General features: G+C 35.1%; 2 protein-coding genes and 4 non-coding genes across 8 annotated transcripts; 5 read left to right on the top strand and 1 right to left on the bottom strand.

Annotated features, from left to right (window-relative positions):
- The first annotated feature begins 2,600 nt into the window (after positions 1 to 2,600).
- LOC117905405 (transcription factor RF2b-like) lies at positions 2,601 to 3,790 on the top strand. The gene is made up of 4 exons (XM_034818334.1): positions 2,601 to 3,058; positions 3,154 to 3,289; positions 3,376 to 3,460; positions 3,672 to 3,790. Exons 1-4 carry the CDS (start codon positions 2,835 to 2,837, stop codon positions 3,788 to 3,790), a joined length of 564 nt encoding a protein of 187 aa, XP_034674225.1. The 5' UTR covers positions 2,601 to 2,834.
- A 666-nt stretch (positions 3,791 to 4,456) lies between these two features.
- Positions 4,457 to 4,535, top strand: LOC117908020. The gene has a single exon (XR_004650139.1). It is a non-coding gene; the product is annotated as a small nucleolar RNA snoR64a (small nucleolar RNA).
- Positions 4,536 to 4,610: 75 nt separating this feature from the next.
- On the top strand, positions 4,611 to 4,694 carry LOC117908008. Its single transcript, XR_004650128.1, has one exon. It is a non-coding gene; the product is annotated as a small nucleolar RNA R38 (small nucleolar RNA).
- Positions 4,695 to 4,745: 51 nt separating this feature from the next.
- On the top strand, positions 4,746 to 4,830 carry LOC117908021. The gene has a single exon (XR_004650140.1). It is a non-coding gene; the product is annotated as a small nucleolar RNA snoR20a (small nucleolar RNA).
- A 48-nt stretch (positions 4,831 to 4,878) lies between these two features.
- On the top strand, positions 4,879 to 4,961 carry LOC117908007. Its single transcript, XR_004650127.1, has one exon. It is a non-coding gene; the product is annotated as a small nucleolar RNA R38 (small nucleolar RNA).
- Positions 4,962 to 5,477: 516 nt separating this feature from the next.
- On the bottom strand, positions 5,478 to 11,127 carry LOC117907047 (protein BASIC PENTACYSTEINE6-like). Of its 3 annotated transcripts, XR_004649937.1 has the most exons (4): positions 11,021 to 11,127; positions 7,303 to 7,476; positions 6,127 to 7,126; positions 5,478 to 5,718 (listed from the first exon to the last, which is right to left on the bottom strand). XR_004649937.1 is itself a non-coding variant. In XM_034820398.1 (3 exons), the coding sequence occupies exons 2-3, from the start codon at positions 7,369 to 7,371 to the stop codon at positions 6,182 to 6,184; spliced, it is 1,014 nt and encodes a 337-aa protein (XP_034676289.1). In that variant the 5' UTR covers positions 7,372 to 7,476; positions 11,021 to 11,127; the 3' UTR covers positions 5,764 to 6,181. The 3 variants fall into 3 exon arrangements, 2 of the variants coding, with proteins under 2 accessions (XP_034676289.1, XP_034676290.1); XM_034820398.1 differs by lacking the exon at positions 5,478 to 5,718 and having other exon boundaries at positions 5,764 to 7,126; XM_034820399.1 differs by lacking the exon at positions 5,478 to 5,718 and having other exon boundaries at positions 5,764 to 7,126; positions 10,989 to 11,111.
- Between the last annotated feature and the right edge of the window lie 3,415 nt (positions 11,128 to 14,542).

The raw sequence follows: 14,542 nt of genomic DNA, 5'->3' as shown, positions 1-14,542 counted from the left end.
AATGCACGCGGATTTCTCGTTTGCCCGATAAAACAAAAGGCTGCTGTGCACGCAATGTATGCGATGCAGCGGGGCGCAGGGCTGGAGCCTGCAGGCTACGGTTTTGGCCTTCGTGCACTTCTGGTAAAGGTACCGGCATAAGCCATTGATGGGACATGGTTCAGTTTACAAGGATGGGTTGGTTCGTTGCCAGTCCGAATCCCAATTATTCTTTCACGTTCGGTGCATGTAGTGTTGATTGAATTTTGAGTTTGGAAATATTTTAAATTTATGAAATATAAGTAATTGAATTTCTATGGAAATATTAAAAATATTGGAGGTGAATTCTAAAAGAAATCGATGGAAAGGAAAATAATTTTTGTGGTGATTTTATATAAAAATGCTAATAAACTATTTTTATAAAATTAATATAAATATTATGAGAGCATAAAAGTGAATGATGGGAATGGCATGAGGTGTAATTATATTTTCTTTTGATTTTTTTTTTAATAATCATTGGAGAGCAATAGGATCGTGTTCTTACATTTATCCACTTCTTTATCTTCAATAAAGTGGATTTTGTTAAATAGTTAACCTATCAACTTGCTCTATTGGATTAGAAACACCTAAATCTTTTGTTTGTATTGTTTGACTCGTTTCATCATTTAATGTCAAATTGTTCAATGGTGTATTTTCAAGACATTTCCAAACTCAATTTGACATGCTACCTAACCATGATGACCCATTGTTGATCATGTCAAATGTCACCATGGTGATGGAGACTCAAAAGTATGTTTAAGAGAAAAAAAAAACTTTTCATGGGTATGTCTTTCTCATTAATTAAAACCACATATTTTTCTTGTTTTTGCTCTCTGACCCATAAGTAAATCTAAAACTCTTCACCATACCACTTTATTCTAAATCCTTTCATTTATGCATTCATAACAATGACCAAAAACCTTCAAAGTATAGACCAAATGTTTAGATTTATCTCCAAAGTTTATAGAAGGGTTAGGGTTTGACTTTTGCTACCAGGCAAACTCAACTTCATTATAGACAATTACAACAAGATCACCTTTCATTGCTCTCATTTTCAAACTAACTTCCAACTATCCTTCCATCCATGGATTCATTAATTTTTGCATTTTTTTTTCCAATCATATCATTACCAATTGCACCAAAACAACATCAAACTTCTCATCAATTGTTTGGTTATCAATTATCGATATCACTTAGATATCAACATTGTTGACATAACGTTTCTTTACATCCCAACAAAGATAAAGAAGTACTTAAATTTTATTTTTATTTTTTATTTTTGTAAAAAAGGTCATACTCCCTCGTCCTCGATCTTATTGATTAATAATAAAGGTTGAAAAAATGTGTATGCCAAAGTTATAGTGATTGAGAGTTTGATACTAGGGACTAGGAGAAACTTTAGGATATTCACAATCATTTGGTCAAATGCGTGGGTATTAGTCATCCAATATTTTTATCTTTCAACCTCTTTTTCCTTAATTAGCTTTCTATCTTCTTTGTTTTGTATAGTCTAAGGGATAGTCATACTATAGATTACTAATTGATTGGATGAAAGTATTTGTTTCAACATTACAACTTCTTAACCAAGAAGAGAACCTTATTTTACAAAGGAGAGTAATAAATGACACCATAAGATTTTTTTTTTCTCGTCAACTCGGTTATATAACACATACGAGAATCTATATGCTATTGTAAAAAATCTTTATCAAAATTATAATTTCCACCCTTGCAATATCATATTAAACCTCACATTGATACCAATTTCATTGAAATTGAGAAGTTATCCTCCATATACATAACTCAAAATGTGATAAAAAGTTAAAAAAAAGTTCCACAAATTTGTAAGCTACTAACTAGAAGATAACTAAGACTAAGCCAACAAATAAGAATAGAGAAGCCCCTAGCTAGTGATTAACCACTCTTTTGAAAAAGGCTAGTGACATAAAATCAACCTCCTAATGCTTCAATGAAGATTGAGCAATCTCGTTCACTAGTGCCCTTGACCATTGGTCAATGGAAGTAACATTGTTGATCCCTCATTTGCAAGCCATCGTCCAACAAATGAACTAATGCAAATGTTTAAAATAATACTAGACTCGTACTTTAATAATGTTGCAAGTGGATCAATCGCACTAGGGGAAAGAGATAGGGTGCCTAAAAAGTTTGCATTAAATATGCTAACAAAAGTCTTCGCAAGGGCTACAAGCCTACAAACATCATAATAATTAATTTAACATAATAATGACCATAAAAAATTTCCTCTTTTGATGCCGGTGGCTTTAAATGATGGCATCGGATGATGGATTGAAGTAATGGTTCGGCTTCTGATCAGACATTTTGGCGTATGGGTCATTAAGAAAAAAAAGGAGTGTATGTTGACAAACACTTCGATTTTAAGCTAAGAAGCCAAACAGTGAACCGAAAATGGTGGTTCTCCCGCCTCGTCTGCTGCCAGAGGTAATGCCTGTTGGGTCAGCGAGAATCAAGCTTGCAAGTACTGGAGGGCACAGACTCCAACAACGATATTCCATCTGGGTTCCATCACCTCAATTGACAGCCCTTATGGGCAAGACAAATTCATGAGGTAGATAAGCCAAGCCAGCTGGTGACATAGGAATGGGATTGGGATGTAGAGAGGGAGAAGGATAAGAGGAAATAGGAGAGGCCGAGGCCATCTATGAATTTGGATAATACCGATACATTGAACTCGTCTCCCACCGAGGACAAGGGACATGGATAGCAGATGTGGCACGGAGACAAATGAAGGTGACTGCATTGATGAAAAAGAACCATGATATTGAGCGCTGGAGGAGACGATGCTGAAATTGCCCAAGGTTACTTTCATAGGGAGCAAGTGCGGTGGTGAAGAGTTACCAATGCTGCCACCTTCTCCCTCTCAGGGCAATTCAACGGATGGAAACCTGGTAAAGTTGAGGCTAGATTGCAGCAAAGTTGATTTTAGTGGAGCTGAGCTGAAAAAGATAATGGGAAACGAGAAACTTGCTGAGATTGCATTAGTAGACCCCAAGCGTGCCAAAAGGTGTTGCCCTTGTCTCCATTCTTAGATCATATATGCATAGCTTTATGGATGAACGCATCATTGAGTGTATTTCCATGTTCTTAATGAATTTCTAGTAGAATTCTGGCTAATCGTCAGTCAGCTGCTCGTTCCAAGGAGAGGAAGGTGCGATACATGGCAGAATTGGAACACAAGGTGCACTCTCTACAAACACAGACAACTACGTTATCTCACCTGCTTACTCTCCTACAGGTAGGATTAAAGGGGGTTGGAATTTATTTTGATTTTGATTTTTTTTTTATATTCTTCTCTTGAGGCTATACTCTAATTGTATCCAGAGAGATTCTGCCGAGCTCACTAGTCGGAACAATGAATTGAAACTCCGAATTCAGGCCATGGAACAAGAGGCACAGTTCAGGGATGGTACAAATATGAATTTTTATTTTTTCCCTCATTATGCTTCTTTGCTGCTAGTTTAATATCCCAATCCCAATCCCAACCCCTCCTGATGTTTCGCCAAAGAGGGTTCCATGAAATGTGGTTCAAATCATGTCACTCTTCTTGCTTCATACAGTCTCCATAGAAATGACACTTTAGTTTGGTTTGGTTTGGCTGAGGGTGTGATTTTTTGCAGCTTTGAAGGAGGCATTAACCCTGGAAATCCATCGTCTACAGGTTCTCGGAACTGCAGAGCCTAGTGGTGGGAAGTTGTTCTCTTCCCTTTGTTTTGTCAGAGACCCTGAACCCAATTAAGAGAAAGCCGACTCTTCACATACTCTCTTCTCGTTAGAAGGAAATTGAAGCATGGAGCATGGAGCAAGGTGTATCCTAATGCTATTGGAAACAAGCCAGGGAAAAGATGGTTCTGTTTTGGATACTTGAGAATAATGATGGAAGAGGAAAAAGATTTATTAGGAATGATTTTGAGTTTGTTTTTTCTTAAAAAATATGTTAACAAAATTTTGATAAAAATCAGGGGAGATTCCAAAAGGGATTTATCACAAACGTAATAAGCGCTTCTAAGCATGCTTAGAAAGCATTTTTAACCCCTTTTAAAATGACTCCAAGATGGGCTCGAAGTTGAGTTTAATGGGCCGGCATATGAGCGAGCCGCCTTATGATCGGATCCAGTGCAGCTAAGCCCTATCCCATCTCAAAATCCCAGCCGTAGGGTCAAAACCACAATCCTGGTTCAAACCACAAAGGCAAAATCCCTCGTCTATAAAACGATGCGTTGCGCTCGGTTTCAAAACCCTAGCTCTCGCCGCTTCCTCGCCACCAAGATCAAGTTCGCCGCTCATCTTTGATATGTTTTTGCATCTTCATCTATCTGTTTATGCCAAACTCATTCTTTCATCTTGTTTCGATTTTGTTCTTCTCCAAATCATTACTCGCACACACATGCACGAGGCCAAATGATGAATATCGAGAGTTGTTGAATACTCAGATTTCGATCTGAGTAGCATGATTCTTTTCTTTGAATAGGAAGATCTGATGCCTCTCTGTTTCTTCATTTCATCTCGTTCACTTTTCATTGGGATTTTTTTTTTTTGGTATTCTTCCTGAATAATCGAAATGTGAATGATGAGAACAAGAAATATACAGTTATCCCTGTCTGATCTTTTGACTGCTGATGTTTCTTACATCTGACGCTTTTTTTTCTCTTTTTTTGGTAATTTCTGATTTTTTTCCTCGATTGATTTGTATGGCCTATGATGATAGTTTGAATATTAACTGAAATGCAAAAGCATTTGCATTCATGTTGAAATTCATGAACTAGGACGGTCTGAGGCATTATTCTTTTTATTTATTTATTTTTAGATTTTTATTTTTTTGACGGTGTTTGTGGATGATGAGATCATAAATTTGTACAGTTATCCCTGTCTGATTCATCGGTGCTGAATATTTGTGATCTGACACAAGACTGCAAAGTTTTGTTTTTTCGGATTTTGATTTGTTGGATGGGCTATTTTAATAGTCTAATTTGTTGATTTTCCCCTCCGAAGTTTCAAAAGAATAAGAAATTGCCCTTGAAACATTGTGACGACGAAGAGAGGTCTGAATATGATAAGCACCCGTTCTGCTTATTTGCTGATAATTGGCAGGAGCTAGAACGGTCAAAGGGAAAGAACAAGAATCAATAAGTGATTTTATAATGCCCTGAAGGACTAAAATCACTAGTAAGGTTTAGATATTCGCTAATCGTGTTCAGAAAGCCATTGACGAAACCGTAAAATTATTGTCCGAGAACCCGTTTTGTTTTTCCAACGGAATTTTGACATTGGCCCATGCCTTTCATCTTTCATTTCTTAACCTTACTGATGTCAATTTTTGATATGATATAAAAGAGCTAAAAAATTTAATTTCATTTAATTTCATACGGATGTTATGGCCATAATTCTTCATTCACAAAAACCCTACTTGTATCGGAAGACCAAGATTTGCCAAAAAAAATACAAAATGCAAATTCATATTCATCATACATTAGACTTGGTCATCATTATCAATTCATGTGATGATCTCTGCATGTTTCCATGAACCAGAGATAGGTTAAGCTTGCTTCTCAGACTTTTCAATGTAGGGTATGGACTCCAGTGGGTCTTATCTATTGTACTAGAGCTTATTTCATAACATAAACCTTGTAACGGTTACATTTCCCAGAAAATCAAATGCACCTCCACCTGCCAAGTTTAACAGAAATATAATCATCACATTGGCGAGAATCATAGATAACCAGCTATATGATAAATTCTATCCATTAGTACAAAACGAACAGAAAAAGCTCTATGAAATGCAATCCTTGCTTTACAATTATCTTCAGTCACAAGATAAAGGACGTTTCAAGTTCACTACATTTAATTCTGTAAACTAAGAGAATGAGAGGCAGATCTCCCTTCTATCTTTTTTCAATCATCATCACTTGAATAGAGACACAAAAAGATGGAAAGAAGAAAAGACAGCCAATAAAAAAGAGTCCATAGGATTGCAAGAAAAGCTAAAATGGCTGGAACTATGAAGAACTACCAATATACTGCCTCACCATCTAACCTTTTCATGGCGCAACTAAAGGAGGAATTGAGGATGAATACCTGACCCAGCATGGGCTGTTTTCTTCCATCTGACTCAAGATCCTTTGCAGTCGGTCTACTTGATGGTGATATAGCGGTTTGTTCCATGCTTGGCCCAATGGTCCTTGAGATCAACCGGAATTGACAGATCATGACCTTCCGCGGCAAGCCTGCTAAGCAGCTTGTTGAAGGCACTTCCACTCATCTTCCGCCCACCAACTCGAGCATGACGCTTGTTGGGAACTGCTGGTAGGGGATACATTGACAAGGTGGTTGTGCAACATGAAGACTGCCAACCCCCATTCCCCCATTTGTAGCACTGCCTTAGGACTCCAGTGCACGAACAAACAGGTGCTGGCATGGTTGACTCATCAAATGTAACCTGGTTTAGCCCTAAGTCCTGACCCTTCCAATCAGATTTTGAGACAACTAGCTGTTTGTTAAGGTCATCACCTCCGCTGCTCATATCCTGCCCACCCTTCCACTCACGTGACTTGCCAAACACAATCTTGTTCAAGTCCTCACCTTCTCTCTTAGGCTTCTTCAAAGGTTTTGAAGCCTTCTTATTAGATGACATTGGCTTGGCCTCCTTCGGTCGTTTAGCCCGTCGAGATTTTGCAGCCTCAGAAGCAACAGGTGAAACAGGGAGGGCATCACCAATATGCATTTCCCTTGTGCTGTATGCAGCTTCACTCAGATGGGTTGGATGATGTAAGTGTGGCTGAGGATGGTGCATATGCTTCACCCCACGCGAGATTTGGCATCCTGGTGGGCATGGGGACATGTTGCCACCATTCAATGAGTTCTCCCGATATTGAAGAGTTGCAATGGCATTGTCTCGTTCCATAATGGCATTGTTCCGCTCTGCAATTGCTGTATCTCGCTGCAGGAAAGCCATATCACGCTCAGCTACAGCTGCCTTTTTCTCAGAAAGAGCCAAATTTCTTTCTTGAACAGCAGTATCCCTTTCAGCCATGATAGCCATTATCTGTTTCATTGTTGGCTGATGTTGCATCAACCACTGAAACAATGACAATGAGAGAACATCATCATGAGTGGCAATTCATATGGAAAAATGTCTACACTGCACTCTCTTATCAAGTTTATGGTAGTTTAATGGATTTGAATAAAATCGACAAGAAAATAATGGACCATAAAAAAATTCCATTATCTGCAGAAATTTACAGTTTTAGATACCTGACTGTGAACTGCTTTATATGGGTCTGCTTTGTGTCTTCCATTTTCACGATGCCCACCCTCATCCATCTGAGACCGCAGATGGGAATAATCGTATTTCTTACTTTCAAACCTCAAGTATAAGTGTGAGGTATAATCAGTTGAACATCAAATTGTCACCCAAACTAGAAAATACTGCATCCAAAAGGAGGAAAAACAAACAGATCAGAATTTGTTTCTCAGAGATATTTTTGGAAGAAAGGAAGTAAAGAAACCCCTATGACTACTTAAAAGTAATGAACATGAAAAGAAGCACCAAAATGCTGTAAAGCAAATTTCGGAACCACTAGAAACATCAGAAGTAGAAACCCATCATTGTGTAATATCTTCTCCACATAGGAAATAACTCACCCACAATTCCAAAATCAAATGAAAAGGCAATCCAGTATTTAGTAACAACATAATCCTTTGGACTATCTATTTGGAAATACATTGAAAAAGATACAACATTAGCAAGAATGGAACATCCTGACATTAAATAAAACTTCCCTAAAATCTGTTCAAAGTAACCAAGACAATCACTTATATATGATCCCTAGCAAACCAATATATCTTGTGCATCTACGTGAAATATCTAACAAGAAAGGGCCACGGAAAATTCATGTATCTGTCTGAAAGCATCCATCAGAAATGCAAATGCAGTTGCTGCTCCCCCTGGATGCTACATGTGTGCAAGCAGGAAGATGGTGTGGGAGCAGCAACAAGAACTGGACATCAATTTAGAGGAAGCCCACACATAAGGAGTACAAGAATTTGAACCAGATAATCATATTCAAAGCAGGACATGCTGATATATTAGAATGGAAATAAGCTGCAAAAGACAACATGATCAAAGAAAAAACTCATAGGGTCTACAAGAAAGGGTATGCGATATTGGAGCATATACAATGAACCATAAAACTGAATGCTTCCATGTTTAAAGCCACACACAAAGGAGTGAATATCGGTGTAAATTAGGTCCCAAAACATCTGGCAGAACTAATCCCGGTGAAATCCTGTAATCAAGAATGAGATCTGGGTGGATCTGCCTATCAGCCAGGCCGGGTGTAGGATTTCCCAAAAAGGAAATAGTGAAAACCCAGCAAAAGTTCAGATGGCCACAGAACTATATCCTATTCCATATTCATTTTGAGAAAGTGCCAATATCACTGAAACTTCTAGATGCAGCTCAAGGAAAATCAGTTTATTAGAGAAGCAACAAGAAAAAAGCAGCTGATGGAAATCAAAACTCTGTAGAAAAAAATGAGAACCCCCATGGCAGCAGAGCTTAATTAAATGAGTTAAAAATAAAGGGCCTCCAGTCAAACAAAAATGGTCACAGCTGAACAAAAAATATTAAAATAACTAGAAAAGGCAGTCTTTCAGGGAGAGCACTGTTCTCAACCGGAAGCATATAATATCACCATCAACCAAAATCTCTCACCATAAACTACATGTGTACATGAGACAGTAGACCTATAAAAAATAAATTGAAGATTAAAAAACTTAAAAAATAATGAATTTAACTTAAATTGAAAAAGAATAATGAATTTTAAAAAATAAAAATAAAAAGAACGACACCCAGTGATCTTCATTGAAAATGAAGAAGTCATCTTATGTATGAAAGTTGAGAAGAAAACATTGGAATACTAAATAGGGAAGGTAACCCTCTGGACAGATAAACGTGTGCGTTTTCCTTCCTGTGAAAAAACATAAACGCTTACAATTTTTTTTTTTTTGATAGATAACATAAACGCTTACAAATTACCTATCAAAGCTAATCAAGCAGTAAGCACCAGAGTTAAAAGATATCTATCAAAGCCAGTAAGAATCAGATGTGTCATACATGGTTACATCTTTCATTCATAATCGATTGAATCAATGCCTCTCATCAGAGTATAGAAGAACTAGCTAACACCTTATTTCATGTTAAAGACTATCATAATGATTTTTTTTAAGGAACTTAGTAAACATCATGTATGTAGGTTTCTCATGGCATTCTTGAACCTGCTTGCAAGTAGCAAAATAGGCATCGTATCTTAGTGACTGAAAATTATTATTTTTTTTCCCCAAAAGCAATGTGAATTATATCACTTCAATGCAGAAGAAGTCAGCTCTTTGCAAGAGTAGGTTTTGTCTTTCTATATAATGACTTTATTAAAACAAAGTATTACAAGCTTAATGTGTGTCTAATCTAATGCAGAAGGAACACAAATTATACTGTTTGCATCTTTTTTATACAACTCTGTTCTAAAATGGGAACTTATTAAACTTAAGTCCAGGCAATGGGACTTACATCTCATGTTCAAAAATGTCCTTCAGTTGAACAAGCTAAACATGAGGCTAAGCCTCATCTTGTGAGCCATTCATAATAACTCAAGCTGTGCTTGTTAAAAATCCTACTTGATATTGTAGGGCCATAGGGGTCAACCAGAAATGAGGAGGAAAACCCAGAACAACCCAACAAGGAAAAAAACCCAGAACAACAGTGCTTTCCGAAACAAGTAATTATGACGGGGAAGAGAATTATTTGCTGTCACACAAATCTGAAGTAGCATTCATGCTCTTCCATTCATCCTCAAACGATTTCCTAGTTTTAGCCAAAGTACAACCGCCTAAGATCAGTGATTTCAACTTCAAAGACTAAACTGGATAAGAGAAATGACATGAAATAGGAAATATTTGAGTGCAACATTTTTAAATGAACTCAAATTTTAGCTACTTGAACAATGACTTGGACAACTTCGAGAACCATCCAGGAACAAGAAAAGTGAAATTCAGGAACGAATTGATATGGAACTAGTGAGTAAGAACAATTGACACAAGTATCCATAGTGGTGTATATTAGGTTCCTAGCAGAATGAGATTTAAATAAAATTACCAGTGTATATACTGTCATTTGCTCTGTGAGACACTTAAGTTTCCATGTTGAACTAAAACTCAATAACACTTTTCTCCTTTCCTTTCTTACTTTCACTCACCATTCGTAGTTTTAATATAAACCTTTTAGCCAACATCGACCATCTGAGGAAAAAATTTCATTTTATTCATTTGATGGACTACAAACACATTTGTCTGTTTGTAAATTCTTGGGAATTTCCAAATAAAGATAAATATGAAAAGAAAAACAGCATGAACTCCACCATTTGACAAATCATAAGTAGAAAACCTATTTTCAAGACCTTCAAACTGGTCTTTCAGATTCCCACACCAAAACTCCCCTTCCGAGGGGACAAAAGGGCTGTATCACTTCAAGAGCTCAACTAACAACTGAGCCCCCATGCACAAAAACAACAAATTCCAGAAATTCCCAATTTCCCCTAGAAACCCAAGATCCAGAAAAACCACAAATAGCAAAATCAAAGCTTCCCGCTACTCATACACACCAAAAGATAGCAAAAGAACTCACAGAATTCAGCTCTATATGACAAAACCAGCCCTAACAAGTCAGTCAAAGCAACCTTCGCACACAACTCAATCTCAACCACGCATCCAAATCAAACAAACAGAAACCACACAAATTCAACAAAATCAATGCAGTGACACGAATTCGAAACTCCGATGGTGCAAACGAAATGGAGATGGCATTTAGCTAGGTGTCCGAAATCACTATTACCAGTTAGAGAAACGTAAGCGACGAGAAGTGAGAAGAGAGCATAGAAAATCACCATTGAAGAGTAGCAGAGAAATCGGAGCTCACCTAGAAGTGGCAGAGACAGAAAAATTGAGAAACCCTAGCTCTTGAAATGTGAGACTGTGCGTTGAAGAGGGGAAACAGTAGAAGGGGGCACTGGGTTTATACTCGTTTCCTTCCTTCCGCCCCAATTAATTACTCACTCAATTTTACTTTTTATTCTTTTACCAACCCAAGCTTAATAAAAGAAAATTGCATGGTACGTCATATGTGCACCTCTGTCTGCCTCTAGGTGTTTGAAACGGCACCGGTGTGGCTCTCCTGTAGCCGTTAGATTTAAGGGTACTTCCAGATTCGTGTCGCAGACCTCGCCAGCTGGTGTCCGAATTCTATACATATTTTACACAATATTATTACACTCTACGCCACCAATAAAAGATATTTTATATTAAATATCTTTAATCCACATTCTAGTATTAAAAAGTAAAAACTTTCGGAGGTTAAGAGCCTGTTTGGCCAAAACAGTTTTTTTTTCCCCTTAAAATAGAAAAATATTTTTTAAAACTTCTAATACTGTTTTACCATTATTTTTTGAAATAATATTTAAAAATAAAATAAAATAAAAAATAATTTTTAGAGAATAAGTAAAAGTTAATTTCATCAATTTTTTAAAACAAAAAAAAAGCATGGTTCATTTGACTATGTTTTATTAAATTTATTTTTTAAAACTGTTTTTAAATTAGAAAATAAAAAATAGTTTTAAAAAACAAATTTAAGAAAACATAACTAAATTTTTTTAAATTTTCTAATATTGTTTAACCATTGTTCTTTAGAAAATAATTTTTAAAAATAAATTAAAATAAATAATAATTTTTAGAAAATAAGTAAAAGTCATTTTTACTATTTAAAAAAAAACATAAATCCATTTAATCATGTTTTTAAAAACTACCTGTAAGTTAAAAATAAAAAATAATTTTTAAAAACAAGTTTCACAAAACGAGCATTAAAATTGCTAAAACAAATCATTAATAAATGGTTAAAAAAAAAAATATATATATATATATATATATTAATGAAAGGGAGATTTTTTACCTTTTTCTAAAAATAAGGAAAATATATAGAAGAAAGGTAAAAATAAAAAAAATCTTTAAAATAAAAATTTATAAATAACTTTTATTATTTTTAAATTTTCTTAATAAATATGTATTTAATGTAAATTAAAGAGAATTAGGAATTAATTCCTAATTTTATTTATACCTAACTAGTTTTCATGAGATTAGCTCAACGGTCATCATCACATAAACTTGTCATAAAGGAAGAAAGTGGAATTATTAAATTTAAAATTGCATCAAAACGTGTAAAGGTATGTTTGCGCAATTAAATAAATTAAACTTTGGAGCCACAAACCCAAAGGGGCTTCTTGCTTCAAGATGTCCAACGCAAATGGTAATAAGGAATTAAGCATCCGATGGTCAAAGTTGCCATGTTAGGTTATGACGTTGATAGAATTCATTGTAACCATAAGCAATTGTGATGAAAGATAGTAATCTTCTCTTTGTTCTATGTTTCGGTTCTAGAAAATAAGAATTTCAAGTATTTATTTAAAAATAATTAGTATTTCACGCACTTTTTTTTTATCAAATATATTATCTTTGATCATTCAGATATTATCTTTTAATAATATAGATATTACATTTGATCATCTTAATTACTATATTTGATCGGTAAATATATGAAACTTGAATTATTTTTAGGAAGTTTATATTTTATAATTATTTTTACATTAGTGTGTAAAATATTCTCAACAAAAAAAGTGAAAATAAATGTATATTTTTTTTTATAAAAAAAGGTATGAAAAAATATATGATATAATATAACATGATATATTTTTTTTAAATCTAGAAAGAAAATTAATATTATTATATAAAATAATAAACATTATTAAAATTAAAAAAAAAAACATTAAATCAGACTTAGATTAGATTATCTTACATTAACCCAAGCCCAACCCAAATTTTATAAAAAATCTAACCCCAAAACCAACCCAAGTATTAAAATAATTATAAAAGTCTCTCTAAATTTCATATTGGGTCGAGCCGACGAGCCGAAGTTGCATCCCTATTTCTCCCTTACAAAGTTCAAGTGAAGGATCATTTTGAACGAATTCTTCCATGTCTCTCACATTTTGATGGCATGCATTCTCCCCTGTTGCAAGTCTTATTAATCATTTAGTTCTCAACAAGTCTTATCCCTTTTCCTCACTTTTTGGATCATCAAAGTGCTTATTTGAAGGTTACAATTTTGAACGCAAATGTTACAAATGTCTTCATTCTTCCTATTAAGTCCATATATCTCGAAATGTGGTTTTTCATGAACTGGAATTTTACCTTATCAAGAATTGTTTAGGTCAAAATCCAAAAATCATAATGAGTCACAACAAATTATTATTCCATTCAGTACTTTCACTGCAATTGATGCAACAACTATGAGTGATATCATAATAGGCACTCCTCCATTTCCTAACTCACATATTCCACAAACTAATCCATCTTATGATGATGCTCCACATGATCTTGATAAGCCTAGTTTAGTCTTACTTGAGCCACTTACCACAAAAGAGCCAACTACCATATTACAACTACTGATCACTCACCTTATGATTACTAGGTCTCAAATAGGCTTTTATTGAACTTCACTGGATCATAAGGACTGGCTGAAAGGGGCAATGGAAGAAGAGTATAAGGCCTTGATGCAAAATATGATATCAGATTTAATTCCTTTTTCTCAATCTTAATGTAGTTGGAAATAAATGGGTTTTCAAGTTGAAGTTCAAAGTGCATGGTTGGAAACCCCATGAGTTGATTTTTCTTAAGACTTTCAACCCAATAATCAAACCAGCTACCATTCAAATTGTACTTACTTTGGCAGTATCCAACAAGTGAGACATCAAAGAGTTAGATGGGAATAATGTTTTTCTTAGTCAAGTGTTGTAGAAAAATATTTATATGACCCAACTGGAAGGTTTTATTGATCTTACAAGACCTCAACGTGTGTGCCTTGCTCAATTCGGGTTTCAAAATTAATGTATTTTTGTTTGTCTACAAATTTAAGAAAACTTTGGCCTTGCTATTAGTTTATATAGACGGCATTCTTATCACTAGAAACAATCTCTAGGTGATTGAGAAGCTCGCAACAAATATCAACAAGACCTTTGCTTTAAAGTTGTTGAAGTCATTCCATCACTTTCTTGGTATTAAAGCTTTTAGAGATGACATTGTTTTATGCTTGACACAATCCAAATATATTATTGACTTATTGAAGAAAACCAAAATGGAAGCTGCCAAGGCATGTGTTACACTTGCTACTTGAAGTCAAAACTCTGTCAAGATATTAAGGGGAAGCTATGACAAATATCGTAGAAAAATTGAAGAACTGCAACATCTAACTACAAGTTAAGTCAATTCTTACAAAGTCCTCTAGAGATCCATTAGCAAGCCGACAAAAGAGGTCTTAACATACTTAAAAAGAACCCCGGGACTTAGCTCTAAACCAAACAAAAATTTCATACTAAATGCCTTTGCCAACACA

Source organism: Vitis riparia, chromosome 18 (assembly GCF_004353265.1).
Source record: "Vitis riparia cultivar Riparia Gloire de Montpellier isolate 1030 chromosome 18, EGFV_Vit.rip_1.0, whole genome shotgun sequence".
NCBI classification, from domain to species: domain Eukaryota; kingdom Viridiplantae; phylum Streptophyta; class Magnoliopsida; order Vitales; family Vitaceae; genus Vitis; species Vitis riparia.
This window is presented reverse-complemented; position numbering and strand designations above follow the sequence as displayed.